The sequence below is a fragment of the Micrasema longulum genome, unplaced genomic scaffold (genome assembly GCF_059751315.1).
Source record: "Micrasema longulum isolate JH-2025_06_02 unplaced genomic scaffold, ASM5975131v1 h1tg000870l, whole genome shotgun sequence".
NCBI lineage: Eukaryota > Metazoa > Arthropoda > Insecta > Trichoptera > Brachycentridae > Micrasema > Micrasema longulum.
The window spans coordinates 304,400-325,560 of record NW_028278062.1 but is presented as its reverse complement, the minus strand read 5'-3'; the positions used below and the strand labels follow the sequence as shown (position 1 = coordinate 325,560).

Sequence of the window (21,161 nt, the reverse complement as noted above, 5' to 3'; positions counted from 1 at the left end):
CTATACAAAAGTGTTAAACAAATAACTACCATTGCTATGCAAATTACGGCCTGCTTTTACAATATTTATTTATACGCAACTCTTGACTTAATTATTTCTCCATTTAATTGTTGCATATGTGTAATTTATTTAGAATATCTGAGATAGTAAAAAAGTGCATTTAAGTTTTTGCCTCACTGACGTAACTTTCTCGTGTATCAAAAAAACACATTAACTCCATTTATTCGTAGTGACGAAAGACAGAATTGGGAAGTTTTGAAATTTATCGATTACCTTGTGACATCCAGAGAAAAAAATCTTAAGCAAGGTGATTAAAATATTCATTTGAAAATCATTTTAGATTTCAAAAATGCTGTACACAGAAGAATAAATTAATTGACAATGTTTTGACTGTAAAAATTGAAACTGAAGAAAGACAGAAGTCTTTAGAAACCGTTTTTAAGAAAGGGGTGGGTGCTTTCATTGTAGGCATTTACAGGGCTTAGACCTGTCATTGGCTGGTTTAACTAGCCACTTTACACACTGTGTAACTTTCACCATTCTGTCTATGTATGTAAACGCAAAAACCATCAACAAGCTGTCCTTTAATTCGTAGCATCTTCACAATACACCACGCAAATATCGCGAGCTGCTTTGGCATCTTTATTCTCTCGATTGACACGAACAAAAGGAGGTGTTGAAAATGTTCACTTTGGTCTATTTGACTTTCCATTTTGAAGGTTTGTAATCGAACAAAATAACACATGTAACGTAAAAGCAAACACAATATCTTGTAAGGCAGAAAATATTCTTTCAAATGACGTATAACCGTACATTTTATTTTCACTTTAGCTCATTTTTAAACTTTGAAAAAAACTGAAAAAACTTATGTTAGCACCTAATAAATAAGATTTAAAAAAACAACATTATAAGTATGCCCAAATGTTTGTAGATATGAGGCTGGATTTCCTTCGTAGGGAGTTATTGAGATCTAAAATCTAGGCATATACAGGGCTTATGATTTGTCATCGCAAACGTCAACAGATGGAATCGTGAAGAAAATGTGAATTTTAAAACATAGGCAGAATAAGGAATGTTACAAAATGGGTAAAGTGGCCACTATACTTCCATATTCCCCGCTCATAAATGTTTTCCCTCTCTGTTGCAACAAATTTAGATAAGATTGAAAAATATAGAATATTGAAAATAATTGAAAATATTTAATCAAATACTTACCAGGCCAAAGAAATATATATTCATTTTGTATGTGTACTAAATTGTAAAGAATTATAGCTGAGTTTCTCTGATAAAATCTCAACTTTATGATACAATAGTTTTTAATTCCCTCATATTTTTACTGATAACAAATTTCAGTATACACTTAAATCACAAATTATCGAAAATATTTTTTAAATTCAACCATAAAAAGACTAAGCCTCGCTAACTAATAGCAATATGAAAATGTGAAATTATAATGATATAAGTCATCAAATAGTTTTTATTTTTCATAAAATTAATATTTGAATCACCAACTTAGTGGTTATATTTGGGTGCGAAGGTTTTCACGGACACTGTTATCAATATGTTAAGAAACATATTGTTAGTGGTTATTCATTATAATTATCCAGAGACCAATATACGTATAATGAGATAGAAACTAGCTGAAATAAACCCAACCTTCTAGTCCTATTTAAAATTCTCAACTCACTCTTTGATGCGCCTGAACTACTGAGCTCAATAAAATTAGATATCCCAACTAGAAACCTCAGGCAAAACTTACTCTTTTATACCGATAACCATAGAACTAACTATGGTTTTCATTCCCCTATGCCCAGAATTCTTAGGTCTGCCAACAAACATAACAGTCTTGATTTCTTTGATAACAAGTTGTCTTCTTTCAAACGATCACTGAATCAAATTCAATTATAAACACTTCTCTCCAGCTCCACTCCCACCGAGTCTACTATATACCTTTCTTTTATAATAATTTTATATGTATACCTAAAAATTCCCATTGGGCGTATATATCTCTTCAATCCATGCCTCATGTCTGAGGATGGTGATTACGACAGTCTCCCTCCATCTGGAACACTCTTGTGCTCTTCTATAGGCATTCGTCAGTGATGATTCTGATAACTCGGTGACTGTGCCGCTCCATCTTTGACGGTTGACGTCCACGCGACCTTGTCCCTTCGACACTTCCTAGGAGAATAGTTTTCTCCAAACTATCAGAGTTCCCCCTGAAAATATGTCCAAAGAAATGCAGGATTCTTTTCTCACCCATGGATGTTAGTCTTTCTCCTAATGTCCAGTTCCTGGAGTATAGATGCATTCGTACGTCTGGCCGTCCACGGAATCTGCAGCATTCGCTGCTAACACCACATTTCGAAAGCTTCGATTTTTTTCTTTTCAGATTCCCTCAGTGTCCAACACTCCACACTATACATGAACACTGAGAAAACCAAGGCTTTCACCAGTCTCTCTTGGGCGTATACAGGTTGTTCGTAAAACCCTGTCACATCCGAAACCACGATGATCAGTATGAGCAAGAAGGCATATTGGCACATTAAATAATACTTAACTAATGAATTTTATCCTATTTTATTTTTACAGTGATCACTAAATATTACACTGTAAAGATTGCGATGCAATCTACATTGGAAAAACTAAAAGAAACATTAATATTAGAGTAAAGGAACATTTAAGATGCCTAAATAATAATAATTTTTCTGAATTCGCAAATCATCTGATAGAAAAGAATCATAACTTCAATGAAGACACTGGATATTAAATTTAGACAACTTAGAAATCTTAGAAATTAAAAAAGCGATTCACAATAAGAAAACAATAATTAATAACCAAATAAACAATATTTCTTTTAGCAATGTTTAGGTATGTCCAAATGCTTGCAGACTGGCTGGATTTCATTCCTAGGGAGTTATTTATATTCAAATTTATTTCAACTGAGAGGGAAAACATCTTTGAGAAGGGAATATGGAAGTCTAGGCATTTACAGTGATAAAGGTTTTAGCTCTTTTACTTCACAAAAGTCAACAGATGGAAGAGTTGAGGAAATGTGGATGTTCAAACATGGGCAGAATGGTGAATGTTACACAGTGTGTAAAGGCTGTCATAAAACATTCCTATCGAAGCGGGGAAGTAAAATAGTAGAGTTGATGTAGATGCGTCCGTGTAGTCTGTGGAGGTTTCTGACATTCTGATGGCCACTTAAACCAGCCAATGACAGGTCATGTAAAAGCCTAGACTTCCATATTCCCTTCTCAAAAATGTTTTCCCTCTATGTTGAAATAAATTTAAATGTATGATTCTTATTTAGAAACTTTGCTGGTCTGTCTTTAAACTATTTTTTTTTAATGTTACTTTATCATTGTCGACTGTTTGTTTCTTTAAAATAAATATACGTGTGTGGCAGTCCATTCTCTCTGCCTGCCCCTACGGCGAAATGGCGTGATGGTAGTAGTAGTAGTAGTAGTATTTTCATATGGGTTTGTTCTTATTCTGAACCTTTTGGATCTCGCAAAGGCATAGATAAAATAGATTAGATAAGTTATGTGCGCTATCTCTAGATTGATAATTAGGTTTATGATATACAATAATCATTTATGCTAACCAACTTCCGGGCCATCAATAGATAGTAAATTTGTGATTTATTAGCGTTTGCTTCTGTAAAAGAAATTAAAGACCTCGGTATCATATTTGATGAAATACTTTCTTTTAGTAGTCATATTGATTATATACATACAGTAAAACAAAACAACAAAAAAAGCAACAAAAAAAGTGCAAAACTGAGAAAACTTTAAAGTGGGGAGATGAAAAATGTAGGGAAAAAATGAGATTCCTTTAAAATATAACTGTTGTACTAAACTGTACTAAATATACTGCAGAAAAATTGTAAGAACTGTCATAATTGGGGAGATTATTCATATTAAATTATTATTTTTTTTTTTTTATTTTATTATTTTTTCACGCCCATAAGGCTTTTACATACATGAAAGTTTTACAAAATATAAGTATATAAACAACATTAAATTTAAAAAATACAATATAAAGCAACAAAAGATAGAACAGTGTTAATAAGTAAAGTTGGTATAAAAAAAGAAGGTGAGTATATAAACAACATAGATTTTTTTAAAAAAACACAATATAAAGAAATAAAATATAGGAACAGTGTTAAGAGTATAGTTGGTATAAAAATAAAAAGATGAGTGTATTAACAACACAAATTTAAAAAAAATACAATATAAAGTAATAAAATATAGAACTGTGTTTAAAAGTTAAGTTGGTTTTTAAAAAATTAAAGCAATATATATATATTTCTATTTTTTTAATAAGCTAAAGAAATACAATTAAAGGTTTAAAGCAGCTAGGTACATTATGTTATAAAATACAATATGAACAGAATATTAAGTTCTATTTGATAAGGAACATATACATTGATATTTAAAATTTACAAGACTCACGCTAAAGACATCGATGTTGTTAGCATATTGGTTCGCGAGTACATGCATCCGCATTACTGGCGAATTCGCGCTGTAATTGGTCGATGATGAAAATAAAACTTTGTTATCGGTGTTACACAATTTTATTCTTTTACAAGAACACAACTATAGTTTCGGCAGAGCACTCCTCCCATCGACGGGTGATATAAAACTAATATAATAAACACAGAATATTGTTCACAATGACATAGAATCTAAACAAAAAATAAACAGATTAATCAGTGAAACTTAGAGCGTGGGGGTTTTTTTCCATTATCTAAGGTGTTGGCATATGAATGGATGGTTATCTAAAGTACAGATATGAAAACATGGACATAGGAGTGCTGTCCCGAAACTATAGTTGTGTTCTTGTAAAATAATGAAATTGTGTAACACCGATAACAAAGTTTTATTTTCATAATAATTTTTAATGAAGTGTTACGAAGTGAATGCCGATTCAATTAAAAATATTATTCATATTAACCAATGATTCAATTAAAAATATTTCGTATTTTTTCAAGCTATACTACATTTATTGAATTTATAAAAATACATGTTTAAATAATTTTATCTAGGCACTTAGTCTTAAAAACACAAAAATAAAAATTTGAATTTGCATAAAATGCATACAACTATTTTTTCCCTAAATATTGAGAAATTTAATTTATGTATTATCACTTTTTTTAGTATGGCACCACAAAATTTCAACTGTCATTTACATTGCGACAATTTCACAATTTTACGATACTGTTTAAACTATCTCCTTTTCACATTATGTTTATAGCATCAAATAATATTTCTATTGACAGTTTTTAAAACTTTCTGCATCGTAATTTATTGGTGTAAAGACTTTACTCTTCTTAAACATGCGTCAACTGCATGTCACTATTTAGTAAAATGACAAAATCAGACACTTAAACAAAATGGTCAATTTACACTGCACGTACTTTGAATTTAGTTTGAGACAATAATTTACACATTTTTTTATTTACCTCAATTTTATTCTCCATTCACGCGGCGGCACGCGGCTCGTCTTTTGACGGATCGAATGAGTTATGAAAAAAATTCACTTGAAAGCTTAGAAATAAAACAATCAATCAGAGAATATATTTTTTATTACATATAAATAATATACATTTAATATTGTATAAATGTGTATACATTGTTCAAGGTTCACTGTTTAGTGGAATATACAAACATCGAGTTACAAAATACAAAAACATTTTATTTCCTCCCAACAAACGTTCCTTTTGCTCATCTAAATTTACATTAAGGCACATTAACTTACACCAAATTTACATTCTAATCCCCACAAAATCAAGAACCATATTTATATTAACATGAACCATATTTATACTAAAATGAACCATATTATATAAACATGAACCATTTTATACTAACATGAACCATATTATATAAACATGAACCATATTTATACTAACATGAACCATATTTTATCGTGGCGTAATTACTTCAGCCAGGTAACTTCAAAAACAGCATTTTTGAATTAACCAGTAAAAACACATCTTCATATTTTCCTCCATTCATGCTACAAATAAACAAGTTGTGCATTCAAATCATCATAATAAGATTTGTATGCTTTACGACTTTTAGATGTGTAGCATTCATGAAGGAATATACGATACAATGATGTGTTTTTAGTGATTAACTCAAAAATGCTGATTTAGAAGTTACCTAGTAGTAGTAATTACCCGGCCGTATTAACATGAACCAAATTATATAAACATGTACCATGTTATATGAGCCATTCTCAGACCAAATGAACTGGCTCCGTATTAGCTAAAACAATCATAAACCAATATGAACCAAACTAAACATAATGTATTTTAAGTTAATTTTCACAACATTAATCAAGATACACACAGTACCCGGCATTGTATAAAGTACACGGGGCTTAAGAAAGAGACTGCCAGCCTAATCGGCTAACTTCGGCTTTGTAGAGCGCCGTCTTTGTCATTCACCCGTGTTACGGATACCGGACTCCTCGTGCGACAGAGACAACGCTTTACAAAGTCGGCGGTCTCTTTATAAGCCCGATGTACTTTATTAACTGCCGGGTACTGTATTCCATCTATGAGTGCTTGTTTTAAAACCCAAAAATTAATAATGAAAACTTGTTTTTTATGCATCGATAGTAAAAAGATGCTCTAAATATATCATACATTTTTGTCGTTTTCCCAATTTGTATAAATACCCTATAAAAGGTGAATTTTGCACCAAGAACATGATTTTTTTTTCCTGCACAGCTTATATGTAGATCGGTGTTAGTTTTTTCTACTCGTAAAATCGAATGATTTGGTCAATTTTTTAATGAATTTTATAAGTTACTGAGTGATAACTCGTAATGCAGATGCCGCAGCCAAATTGTCATTTTAGCTGGAATACATATTAGCTAGCCAAATTTAGTCAACAGCCATTTTAGAATATAGAGCTATTTTGTTATTTGGTTTACCAATATGTATAAGAAGTCGTTTGGAGTTTAGTTCCATTAATTGGTCGCCACACGAGGCTCGATACTCTTTGATGGTGGAGAGAGTGCAGAAGAAATTTCTGCACTATCTGTACCTAAAAAAGTGTGGATATTATCCTTGGCTCTTCCCAACCGACTTTTTACTGGGGATGCTAGGCTATCAGCCATTATGGAGGAGGAAGGAGGTTCATTTGGGTGTTCACTTCTTCCAGGTAATCGGTGGTCGCATACATAACTCAGAAATCCTGATGAATGTAGGTCTGTTCGTACCTGATAACTATCTTCGACAGAGACAGCGTCGATTGTTTTACCTACCACGATGCAGAACCAACCGCCGGTTGGTAGAGCAATCTTGCGACTTAATCGCATCACATTGAATGTCGACATATTTCACGACAGTGGGCTTTCCCTTAGGAAAGCACTTTCTAACTTATAATTTTTCTTTTTACACTTTGTTATATTATTATAATAACATCTATTATCATTTGTGATTTATGATTGTAATTGGAATGAATGGGGTTTATTTTTCTGTAATGTTCTAAATATTTAGATACTGATTACTCGATATAGACTAATCGACTATTCGACTATGATGCTAAAAGAGCCCACGTCAATGGTTTTTGCGTTTCAAGACGGTAATTTCGACAGAACGCAAACGAGCATTATTATAGATTCGTTATAGGCAGCAGAATTTGCTGACTATATCTAGACCTATGTACAAGATTGACAGACCTTTTTGGAGATGTAAGTTTTTCTTCCTTCTAAAAAGCATCCAAACTGTTTTTTAGTTGGTTGACCGAAATGGAATGGACAATTAGACTTGGCAATTTATTCCAGTTGAACTACCCTGCTGGAAAGGAAGTTTTTCTTGGATTGAGGTGGAATTGAGGACGATAGAGCTTCCAGTTATGACCCTGTAAATTTGTGTTAATATTTAATTGATACATCTCACGCAGAAGATGTCAATAATTACTATGCCTGCCTCCTGCGTGAGATGTATCAATTAAATATTAACACAAATTTACAGGGTCATAACTGGAAGCTCTATCGTCCTCAATTCCACCTCAATCCCAAGAAAAACTTCCTTTCCAGCAGGGTAGTTTCAGACTGGAATAAATTGCCAAGTCTAATTGTCCATTCCATTTCGGTCAACCAACTAAAAAACAGTTTGGATGCTTTTTAGAAGGAAGAAAAACTTGGACAAAAAGCAGTACACGAGATATAGATACATCAGCAAAACCTGCCTGCCTATAACGAATAATAATAATAATTGTATGCCGCCATCTTAAATCATTCTACCGTCTAAAACGCAAAAACCATCGACGACCTGTCCTTTCAACAAGGTGAACAGAAGGAGTCGAAAATGCTGACTTTTGTCTACTTGATATTCCATTTTGAAAGGTCGTAATAAAATAAAATAATAAAATAATACAAACACAGTATCTTGTAGAACAGATTTCTTTTTCAAATGACATATAACTTTTACCATTTTTTTAAGCTGTCGGCGCTCATTTTAAAATTTGAAAAGAAACAGACGCAACTTATATTAACACCTATTTTTTATAGTAACTTTACTAAGAAAATTTACAAAATAGAATGCTAATTTTAACATAAATAAACACTTTTCTTAAATGGTAAAATACTTATTGTGATGTCAAAATATTTCTCAAAACAATAATCGAATGTAAATGTAAAGAAATCAATAGTTTACAATTTGTCACCGTGATGATGAAAAAACTATGCTTCAATAACTGTTTTTAATTACATAGCGCCATTTAAATATCTCAACCCGTCATGCAGCTACAGAGCGCAACGGCGTTTGAGATTTGAATTTCCGGTTATTTTAAATTTGAATAACAGATAGGGGCTAGATTATTAGATATTCTGCAGCTACTGAGCGCATGGGCAGTACGAATTCTAGACCCTATTGCAATAGTTAAATAGTAAATATCATTCTCGTCATAGTTTTGGGAATCAGGTTGACTAGTAAAAATAATACATGTAATTAAAATTAGAATAGAAAACACTTTGTTTTTAACCATTTATTTATTTAACCATTTAAGGGTCTGTGTCCGTTTTAAGTGACAACAAAAAAATATAATGTGTACAAGTGTCCATGGAAAGACAGATGCTCGGTGTATGTCTAAGAGACAGAGTAAGAAAAGAAGAAATAAGGCGCTGAACCGGAGTCGTGGATATCATGGATTGTGCAGCGAAATTGAAATGGCAGTGGGCAAGACACTTGATGGCAGGTGGACACCCAGAATAACAAAGTGGAGACCATGGGCAAACAAAAGAAGTGTTGGAAGGCCACGGAAAAGATGGGTCGACGACATCGCCTCTATTGCCGGTAGAACATGGATGATGAAAGCGGGTGATAGGAAGGGTTGGAGACATTTGGAAGAGTCCGCCATCCAGCAGTGGAGAGAATAAGGCTGAAGAAGAAGAAGAATGTAAAAAAAGTCATACATAAATTGTAAAGAACAAATTTAAAAAATGTTTATCTACAAAACCGGTCAGTAATTAAATAAATAGTAATCAAAAACAAAGTGTCTATATTTTAATTATATAATGAATAACCACAAAGCTATAGTTCTTCAAATATAGCTTGATTACAATGACAGCTATCAAACTAATTTCATTAGTGTTGGGAAATTACTGATCACTGATCAAGTCGATTTTATCAGTTATTTCATGCAATCGTGAAACTCTGTTTCCGAAAATTGATATAAAAAACGCAAAAACAAGCCTATTATAGTGTGTTTAACACAATTATTCACCAAAAAATGAGACATTTATACTTTTTTCATGAACAACATCAAATGTTTTTTTATTTTTATTTGATCAATTTGTCCCATCTCTAACGTTTTTGCAAAATGATGTAATCTTGTAAAAACGCTGTTAATAATTAGGTTCATTTTAGTTTTAAAGCTGATTTATGTTTCAAGCATTGTATTAAACAAATAAATTAACACGCCAGATACAAATGATTTTTCGTGTGTCAATATAAATAACTCCTTTGATGTTACTACAAAGTTATGTCGTCACTTTTTCTGACAACTGTCATTCTAATCATGTTACATTTTAAGGACTATAGTGCTTCAAATATTAATTTTATAAAAAATACATATTTCATTTAACCTCAACTCAAATGGACAAGTATTAAATATAGCCATCGGCACATCCCTAAGCAAAACTGTCAAGTTACCGTTCTTAAAAATAATACTAGAGCAAATTGGTAATGATTTCTGGTTCTATGGTTATTTCATACGTGTAAATGTAAAACCATTATTAATATATTAAGGGGACTGTAAAGAAATTCCATATTTTATGGCCTGCCATTCGAGTGCAGTTTGTGTCCAGACACAGTGAAGTAAAAACGTCGTCGGTGAGTTTTTTGCTTTGAACTATCGCTTGGCGAATGTTTTAAAACCGTACGATGAAATAATTGAAGGAATATAGATGTTCAAATATGGGCATAATGATGAATGTTACACAGTGTGTAAAGTAGCCACTTAAACCAGCCATTGACAGGTCATAAGCCGCTCCTAGGGGAGTTGAATCCAGTCCTTGTCTACAGAAATTTGGACAAACTCAAAATATTGTTGCTATATTAAAGTGTAATTATATTGAGTCAATAGTTTTATAATGATCTGCGCTCAAAAATTGCAAATGTTAAAATCTTCGAAGTCATTTTTCTCAGTTTAAAACGCATCGGAAGGCAAAAATTGAGAATTTAGATAAAAGTATAGGATTTCTTCATGGTCCACCAATTATACGCATTTATTAATGTACATTTTATGTGTCTCATTCACTTAGAGCTCTTAAAACAATTAGCATGACTCGCTATAGACACATTATTGCCTCGTTATCCGCATCTCACATTCAGCAAATATTGCGTTGCTTCCAACAAATCCAAATAAAGAGATAACAGATCACGATACACAAGCAAACGTTTGTACGAGAAAGGGATACATATATTTTCTAAGTTAACATTCCCGGTGATGAAACTCATTGCCACAGCTACGACACTGGCCATCGGTGTTATTATTTATGTGCTTTAAAATTGCGAAAAATATCACGAACTGAATCGTAATAAGGAAATATCACTTAGTAATAAGGGTCTACGAAATACTGTACGGTAAAATAAATAATTTGTTAAAATTGTCACGCGACGAGCATGTCAAATGTGAACACGTTTAATGTGGATTGACTCCTAATTTGAACGTAGTTACGCAGAAAGCAGCCAGTCCACAATTTTGGAAAAATGCGATATTGATGTTATCGGGTGCAGAAAGGTCAATTCTATGTTCTGCTAAAAACAGCCAGACCGCTTTCATACAAAAAACCATAGTAATCATCTTCGGGAAAAGGTGTCGATCACAAAAACGGCATTCCTCAATTTGCAGAAAACACAGAGCACAAGAAAAATCTTATGGTACTTTAAAAATCATAAAAACTGGTCAAATACATTATAAGATTCTTAATTGTCATATATAAAAAAAACTTATGTATTCATTGTTTACCGTTTATTAAAGTCGAAAACATTTCACTTGTGTAGATTTTATAATTCACTCTTTCTCACAAAATGGCTGTTATCTCAGTTTCACTTCATTATTTTAGGTACGTGTATTTTGTACATACACAAATCTGGATTTCTCCCAAGGGGGGAGTAGGTATATATTTTTATTAATATCCCTACAGAGATGAGGTAGAATTTTTTCAAATTCAGGATTATGGATATTCGAGCGTTTACAGGGCTTATGACCTGTCATTGGCTGGGTTAAGTGGCCACTTTACGTTTTACAACATTCCCCATTCCGCTTATTAGCGAATATCGACACAAGTAACATTTTTTTGATTTTTGTATATATATGTTATTAAATGAGAAACCATTCACAAGCGTGGTGGAGCGCCATCTATGTATTGATATTGAAGTTAAGTATTTTTAATTAGCATATTACTTTTTTTTTAATTAGCATATTACTTTTTTTCAGTTTCACTTTTCTATGGCTGGCTGCTTGTGTATAACTACGTTCATTTGTGCTATGAATTTCGCAAGCATAATCATTCAATGATGAAACAAGGAGATATCTCACATGATTTACTCGGAAAGCCGGAGAGAGAATTCTGGAGGCATTCTCCATAAGACAAATATCCCCGAGGAACAATACTAATCTATCTTGGACCATGTGCTTCATCATTCAAAGTAGACGGAGAACGCAAATATCTTTCACCTTGACGAGATGCTGATTTACTTATCTTTGCAATTTAAATTCATTCATAGATTTCATTATGTAGAAAAACTCATTTTAACATAAGATTTTCTACATAATGAAATCTACGAATTAATTTGAATTGCGTAAAAAGTATTTTTAAATTTTGAATTCCCGCAAAAAAGGTCATTTCATTATTGGCCACGCCCCTAATACGTCACGATTCATGTTTATTTTTAACTATGTTCCTAACCATTCAAAATTTTATGGAACATTGTCACGAATCTTGACGTCACAACTATCGCGTTTTGCGACATATTTTTTTACAATTTCTTTTTTAAAGTTACGTATGAAAACATTGCTCTACAATATCCATATTGATTTCGAAAATACAATTAATGATTCTAAATCCATTTTGTATATTTTGATCGGTATTCGTAGTATGTGATATTTCCCTATTCCGAACAAGTGTTCGAGTAAATAAAAAAAAAAACATTTAAAACTATTTTTTTTTATCGTAATGCTTTTGTTCAATGTATTTGGCCGTAATTTTGTGAATTATTTTGAAAAAAACAGTGATTTTGGCTGTAAAACTAATAAAATTGGATTTGCCAGCATTTGTTCTACCAACTTTTAAAAAACAACTCGGCAGACATTTTTATACCCATAACGTGCTGTACAAGATAATAGTACAAAATATTACTGGAATAAAAAGGAAGGCTAGCTGTACATACAAAACACGCAAGAATAATCTGGTGCATGCTACGAAAGGACATATATTCGACAATTTACGCATATAAAAATAATAAATAGTCAATTGTTATTCATAAGATTTAAGGCGTTTTATAGCTCTATACTTCAGAAGAGTGTTGACACTTCATTTTCTACGTAAACATCATGCATCTTTGTAATTATTATGGGGGTCAGTACTAAATAAGTTCCTGACGTCACTGCGATCCAATTAGATCTATTATAAGTTAGTTCTGGCCGTCCAAGCCCAGGTCTTTGAAGTAATGGGCTATTAGTTAGGGGGGTGCTCCCACATCCTCAGCTTTAACCAACGATCCACCGAAGAAGTGGCTTCTTTACTTAACTTACTACGTTTTTACTTTATTTTTTTTGTTTTCTGCCGTACATTTATATATATTTTACTGTCTTTTGCTGTGTTTCTTTCTACGTTTTTTTTTTTTTACTAAGTACTTTACTTGGTTTTCAAATATGTTTTTATCATGTCTTCTACCACAATTTTTTATAATGTTTTTTACTATGTATTTTACTATGATTTTCACATTATTTTGATGTCTTTTACTTTTTTTTCTATGAATTGATTTGTCAGCCTCGTGGTGTAATGGTGAGTGCATTTGCCTACCATGCAAGAGGTCTCGGGTTCGATTCCCGATATGGTTGATATGAAATATTATTTAAAGGGGTGTTTTTACACTGGAATATTTCATAGTCTCTGGACTGGTACCTGAAGCGTAAGACTGATCACCTTACCTTCATGTAACAAAAATGATCAAGATACGCTGCGATTGGTGTACCAATGCAGTGCCCTATGCACCATTAGGTGCGGAAAGGAAATGGATTTCTTGGATATAAAGCATAGTAGTATTAGATTTTTAAAAATGAAGTACATTAATATCTAAAGTACAGAGCTTGTAATAAATAAATACGATACAAACATAAAAAAAATTAAAAAGGAACTATTTCTAGGAATAATTCATACAAAAATACACCAAAATTAATACAATATGTACAAGTATAGTTCTACTCAAAGGTGCAGATCTTAAAATATATGTTCACTTATAAATAAGGTAAATAACCCACTAGAAAATAGCAATTTTTTGAGACAAAATGCTTGAATCGAAGCAATGTAAAAAGTACTCGGAGTAGATTAAGGAAAAAGTGATGAAAAAATGCCGCCTTCAGTGAAAAATTCATCAATAATTTAATATAAATATGTCTTCAATTGACATACAGGGGTTGATCAGTAAGCTTTACCCCCGAGCCGATGTGATTGCATTGTGTATTTTTCATAAAGCCTCAAAACAGCGGCTTAGCATTATTTAAAAAAATCCATTGCTTTTAGCAGATTCACAGTCACCAATATAAATAACAGGCTTTAGTCAAAAACTCAATATTTCGAAATAGCATGTCTATACTTTTTTTTTAATCCTATTTTCAATACACGTCGAGAAAATCACAAGTTTTGCAACCAATTTAAGTAAAAACAGAAAAGTTACAATTAATACTTATGCTATGAACCGCTTTATTTAAAACCAGGCAATTCTCCGCCCGATGAGACAAATAATGCCAGGTAAAATCCACAGATAAACTCTGTGGCTTTTCTGTTCGGTTGACCGAAATGTAAAGAAAGGTGGCCAGTTAACACATTCGCGGTTATGCTGGCTAAAGCCGTCAAAATATTCAAAAGTCTCTCATTTAGAATGTCAATCTAAAAAAAATCGCTAGTGAAAAAATGACGAGTAATATATGGTAGGAGAAGCTATTGTGTCCCTATAAAAGCAGCTCACAACGGTGTGTCCCAGTATGTTAGTCAAATAATATTTACTTCAAACCAACTACGGTCCGGTCCAATCGAAAGTGAAATATTAAACAAACAAAAGTTATGATATGTGTCCATATGAGAGGATGCTATGAGAAAAAAGTGTCCGCAAATGTGTCAAAAGACGTTTAAGTGACATTACATATTTTGATATAGTTTTTAATAACGGCTCAGGCTACACAATAGATCTATCTTTAATAGAAAATAATATATTTTTTGCCGTACGATGAAAAGATAAATATATTATTTTTATCACTGTAACCAATTCATCGCATAACAATAACAAACTCAATAATTATGTCATAGTCAATCACACATATATGTTTTTTGTACACTGTTAAAACAGTCTTAAAAGACAAAAATTCTTCAGTACATCACACTCTCTTTCCTGGGTTCTTCGATGAAACGGCAAATACCTGTCATTTTGTTGTGTGATGAAATCGTAAATACAAACTTCGTCCGACGGGAGACACTTCATCATACGGCGCACCCCTTTCTAGTCCCGTAGAGCACCTTCAGTTCGGGGAAGATGATCCTTCTGATAAGTTGGTTGGTTTTCCCGGCTAGCTGCGCTCGCTTCACGTCCTTAGTGAGAGTTTTGATCCCCGGCCGATGGACCAGAAATGCGTTGTTAAGGATCATGAAATCATAATCCAAAACACACATTGCATACGCCTGGAACAGAAGACATAAAAAATAAATATCTCAAAGATTTGTGTCATTTTATTATAGTATAGTCAGCTCTTTTGTGTAATTTTGTTATGTAGTTATGAAATCAGTAAACACATGTGAGTCATTTTTCCATGTAGTTATGTGTAACTAGTAAGCTTATGTGCGTCATTTTACCATGTAATTATGTAAGCAGTAAGCTCATGTGCATCATTTTGCCATGTAGTTATGTAATCAGTAAGCTCATGTCACAGAATCATATAATCAGCAAGCCAACCTGACTCATTTTGCCTCTAACATGTAATCAGTAAGGTCCCTTTTGTCATTTTGCCATGTAGTTATGTAATCAGTAAGCTCATGTGCGTCATTTTGCCATGGAGTTATAAAATCAGTAAGGTAATGTGCGTCATTTTGCCATGTAGTTATGTAATCAGTGAGCTCACCTGTGTCATTTTGTCACTTTTCCCTTCCCAACTGAGTCGCTCATCGTACATGGGATCGGAGTGAGTCCCAATAAATATAGGCTCCCAGTGCACAAAAGGGCCCACCCGCTTGCCAACGTGAAACACATCCAGCACTAAAAACAGAAATAAATGTAAAAAAAGTACAATATAGACATCAGACAGTGAACACCTTCATGGTAAACTGGTACATCATATAACAAAATGACTAATCAGTAAAAAGAGTCCATATATGTCTTCTTGCCCATACTGATCATCGTGGTTTCAGATGTGACAGGGTTTAAAGAACACCTGTATAATAAAATTTAAATAGGTACAAACGAATCTAATTAATGTCAATCCACTAAAATTTTACCGTGCTGTTTAGATTAAGATGATATGTGTGAAATAGGCCGTCCATCGAGTATCACGTGGCTGGTTTGTTTGTTTGGAAATTCTTGTAATAATGAACAGACTTTAGTGAGTAGTTGTAGATTAGTGTAGGTAGGAATGGGCGTGTTGGTGCGTGCACGCAACTTACACTGCGTCTCCGGTGCTTGGATCCACTCCTTACTGCGCGGTACATTATGGCATCCAGCGCACACTTTCTTGTGAAAAGGTATGGCTGTCCCTTTCTTTAGCATGGCCACGAGGTGCGTCTTATTCTGCGGGACCTGAAACAGAGTTCGTAACAGGCTTATATTTAAAATCGATACACAGTCTCCCTGCTAAAAATCGAACCCAGGACCTCAAGAATGGTAGGCATACGCGCCAACCACTTCACAACGAGGCAGACTTATCTCCACTCGAGTTTCTTATTCAGGATTTTTAAATAAGAGCATTTTTTTTTTTATTAATAAATTTCATAAAAGGTACATGTTTTTTTAAAATTCTAAACATATCTACTTTTACACATCTAGTAAATGTTATCACTGAAACTCTCCAAAACAAGAGACTAACTCTTGTGCTTGGAGAGTGACTTACACTGTTTTAGTTGTTCATTTATAAGAGTTTATATAATTTTGAATATACGAGTATATGAGAAAAAAAAATTAAAACACGAGTCGAAAACACTTAACATATTACAACAGAGATGAAGAACATTTTAGAAAAGGTATGTAGAAGTCTAGGCATCTACAGGGCATTTGACCTGTCATAGGCTGGTTTAAGTTGCCACTTTACACACTGTGTTTCATTCGCCATTCTGCCCATATTTGAACATCTTTATTCCTTCAATTCTTTCATCTGTCGATGTTTGTCAAGTTGAAGAGCTGAAAACTTTATTTATGCGGGTGAGATTCATTTCATTTAATTATTTCAACTACATACTAGGCAATGCCTGAAAAATTTTTTTTTTTCAATCTCATTACTTCTTCATGGACCAGGTGTATTTATCAACAATATTTTGAGTTTGTCCAAATTTTCGTAGACAAGGACTGGATTCAACTCCCTGGGAAGTTGTTAATATTAACATATTACAATTGAGATAAAGAAAATTTTAGAGAAGGTTGGCTAGTATGTAGTTGAGATAGTTCAATGAGATGAATCTCACCCGCATAAATAAAGGTTTCAGCTCTTTAACTTCACAAACATCAACAGATGAAAGAATTAAAGGAGTATAGATGTTTAAATATGGGCAGAATGGTGAATGTTACACGGTGTGTAAAGTGGCTACTTAAACCAGCCAATGACAGATCATTGAATCGGGTTGTGGTCCTGTGGCTATTATCTCGGACTCACAGACCAAAGGTCCGTGGTTCGAATCCCACTCTACCCCAACTTGATTCCCATTTTCTAATAGTGAGTTATTTACAACTCGTTGAAAATGGCCGTCAAAATTAAATATTTGGGTAAATCATAAGAACGCAAATATTTATTTAAAAAAAAAAAAAAAGCCTTGTAGATGCCTAGACTTCTATATTACTTTTTCGAAAATTGTCTTCATCTCTGTCGTAATATGTTAATATAAACAGCTCCCCGGGGAGTTGAATCGAGTCCTTGTCTACAAAAATTTGGAAAAACTCAAAATATTGTCAAAAACACTTGTTTAAAGTTCTGTGTTTATTTCACTATCCGCCTGGACACAAAGAACGGCCGGCTTGTTTGAATTGCAATGATGTGTTTTTAGTTCTTTATTGACTGAATTTTTGAAGATCCTCATTACTTTTTACTTTGTTTTTACTATATGTACGCATTTTTTTTATTTATCACATTTTTTACTATATTTTTTAATTTTTTAAATTTATTTATTTTTTACTTTTTACTATGTATTTGACTATGTTTTTTGCTATACACATTTATAATTTATTTTTTTATTTTTTTACTTTTTACTATGTATTTTACTATGTTTTTTGCTATACATATTTATAATTTATTTTTTTACTTTTTACTATGTATTTTACTATGTTTTTTGCTATACATTTTTATAATTTTTTTTTTTGCTATGTCCTTTATTACGTTACTTGCTAAGTTGTTTGTTTTTTACCATGTATTTACTGGGTTTTAAAATATGTATTTTACTATGTCTCTTACTGTCTATTGTTTTTTTTCTTTTACGTAATGAGAAACGTTCATGTAAATATATGCATTTAATTTATGTTAAAATTATATTAAGTAGTAATATTGTATTTTTATTTGTTATCTGAATAAAAAATAATCTATTTTTTAAAATGTATGCTTTTTTGACTTAGCATTTTTAATTACGTTTCTACAGTATTTTTTGCTACATTTTTTTACTATGTTTTTTTAACTATGTATTTTACTTTCTATGTATTTATTCTAATACCTTTATTTATTTTTATATGTATAGATTACCATTTTTAATGTATATTTTTTTGATTGGCTTAGAACGGGGTAAATAACCCTAGTTAGATACTCAAAGCACTGTTGTATAAATGTATAATTTTATGTATTTAATGTACTCATAAATAAATAAATGAGTATCATTAAGTATTTATACGTCATTGGTGTAAACATCTTTAAAATTATACCAGCGAGAGCGATGACACCAGTTATTGGTCCAACAGACTACAAGTACTATCTCCAAATGCGGATATTTTACCTGCTGCTGGCTGTCCACTTCGAATATGGTGATGGGGAAGACCCTGGGGCTGCGGGACCTGAAGGCCCGCGGCCCGCGCGCCACCATGTTGAGGAAGCGGCCCGCCAGCCCCGGGCTGGGGTACAGCTCCACGTCGGACGCCAGCACGAAGTGGGACAGGGCGGCGTCGCGCGCCACGTTGCGCCCCACGTTCACCGGGTAGAGGAGCTTGCGCTGCGTCTTGTACAGCGAGCCCGCGCCGGCGGCGTACGGGGCCGGCAGCGAGCAGTTGTATTGCTCGGGAAGCAGCCTCTTCATGTTGGGGATCTAAAAGTAATTCCGAAATTATTGGACGTTGGACTTGGTGAGGTATGAAGAGAACGGAGAAAGATAAAGGAGCGCTCGCAAAGGTCTGCTTTCGATCTAATGAAACTGAGTCGAAACCGATTTGAGTTTTTTTTTTTATATATATATATATATTTGGACCCCTGTATTTAGTAGCCTTACGTGTCATGTACACGGAAAAAATCGTTTTTGTTTGTCTTGGAAATGGGATGTTCGATCACTGATTTTGGTTTATTACCTTTATGAGTCCAATCACCATTGTTGCAAAGTTCAAGAACAATGGCGCGTGATAACTACTTTTAACTACAGTGTGGATATCTGTTAAGGATATTCCATCTTTCCTGCATTCTGCTTCAAGATTATGGCGTTGCAAACTGAAAAATGGGCACTGAAATAACTGATGTTCGATACTCTGTGAAGAAATATCATCGCATGGACGATAGTCATCATTCCTGAATTTAAACCGATTTAGGGTTATCACTAGAGCTCTATGGGGCACCGCAGATTGAATGAACACATTGCTTGAATGAATCTATCCGAAATTTCTAGATGTAGGTTCTACAATGGGGATGATAAAACACTTTAACACAGGTTATATGAACGAATGTCTCTATACTGGAAGAACTCAACATAAAAGTTCGCCTATCGGCCATATGCTGCCAACGTATGCTGCAGTTCTTCGGTCACATAGCTAGACGTAACCCGGAAAATCTGGAGAAAATAATAATCACGGGCAGTGTGCCTGGACGAAGAAGCAGAGGCAGAGCGGCAGCTCGATGGATCGACCAGGTGAAAACAACCTCACGGGCGACCGTATATGGAGCTGTGGAGAGGGCGCAGAGCTGTGAAGAGTGGAGACGCTTTGTCAATGGAATGGCTCATGAGAGTACCAATGATTACGACCCTCAGAACTGAGGAACGACAGAGAAGAATGTGAATGTGACGCTCTATATCACAATAGAAGCCACATCCTCCAGAAACCACTGGTTAAATATGAGGATATTCGAGAGCTCACCCCCTATATAATAGGCAGTTCTTATAGCAAGCAGAAAGGACAATTTGCAAAAAATGGTATCTTGTAAATTTTTGTGTTCACGAATAAATTTTACACAAATTATCAGTGACACAGAGAGCTATGGAAAGGAGAATGCTGGGTATTTCGTTGAGAGACAGAAAAACCAATACATGGATTAGAGCAAGAACTAAGGTAACCAATGTGGTCCATAGGGCTGGGCTGCCAACCAGAAATGGAGCTGGGCTGGTCATATAGCCAGAACCACAGACGCTAGATGGACCAAAAAAGTCCTGGGATGGCGACCCAGAACGGGTAGAAGAAGTGTCGGCAGGCCTCAGACAAGGTGGCCTGATGACATAAGACGAGTTTCAAGAAGTGGTTAGATGCGGTTGGCTAAGGATAGGGATATGTGGAGACTAAAGGGTCCTGTGTTCACCATTGGACAAGAGACGGCTGATGATGATGAGTCTCTAGAATGTATGATGTATGCCAGGAGAGCGAATTGGTGATGAACCAACGTAAGTCAAAAGTGATGGTATTTGAAAGGGGAGGTGAGGTTACTGACTGCATAATAAATCTAAACAACGAATGTCTCCAACATTGTATATGTGAAGCATGTTTTCAAGAGATGGAAGAGTAGAAAAAGATGTTAAAAGGAGAGTGAACGCAAGCAACAAAATGAACGGCGCACTTAGCACAGTAATTGCTAATAAAAATATGTCAATCGAAGCTAAACTGGGAGTGCACTATGTAGTTTTAGTTCTGATACTTATGAATGGAAGTGAAACATGGAGCTGGCCAGAGAAAGGATGAAAGCCGAGTCAAGTGGCCACTTTACGCAAAAGAAGAGGTAGAAAATAATAATTTATAATTTTAAAAATAAACATAAATATAAATTAGA

At 33.8% G+C, this 21,161-nt stretch overlaps 1 protein-coding gene and 2 long non-coding RNA genes across 4 annotated transcripts in view; 2 read left to right on the top strand and 1 right to left on the bottom strand.

Moving 5' to 3' along the window:
- Window positions 1–180: 180 nt before the first annotated feature.
- On the top strand, window positions 181–12,032 carry LOC148278508 (uncharacterized). Its single transcript, XR_015823181.1, has 2 exons — window positions 181–307; window positions 11,967–12,032. It is a non-coding gene; the product is annotated as an uncharacterized LOC148278508 (long non-coding RNA).
- On the top strand, window positions 7,524–9,172 carry LOC148278509 (uncharacterized). Its single transcript, XR_015823180.1, has 3 exons — window positions 7,524–7,847; window positions 7,926–8,093; window positions 8,160–9,172. It is a non-coding gene; the product is annotated as an uncharacterized LOC148278509 (long non-coding RNA).
- The window catches only part of LOC148278506 (beta-1,4-glucuronyltransferase 1), a 170,040-nt gene continuing 157,875 nt past the window's right edge, over window positions 8,997–21,161 (bottom strand). The window contains exons 5-9 of one of the 2 annotated variants that reach the window (XR_015823179.1): window positions 18,922–19,227; window positions 16,402–16,534; window positions 15,864–15,997; window positions 15,168–15,426; window positions 8,997–9,404 (exon numbers count right to left, since the gene is read on the bottom strand). Coding sequence is in view for 1 of the 2 variants with exons in the window: in XM_088231296.1 (XP_088087422.1) it covers window positions 15,229–15,426; window positions 15,864–15,997; window positions 16,402–16,534; window positions 18,922–19,227 (771 nt within the window). In the remaining variant the exon portion in view is untranslated. Of the gene's footprint in view, window positions 9,405–13,363; window positions 15,427–15,863; window positions 15,998–16,401; window positions 16,535–18,921; window positions 19,228–21,161 lie in introns of those variants that run through there. The other variant, XM_088231296.1, reaches the window with a different exon arrangement.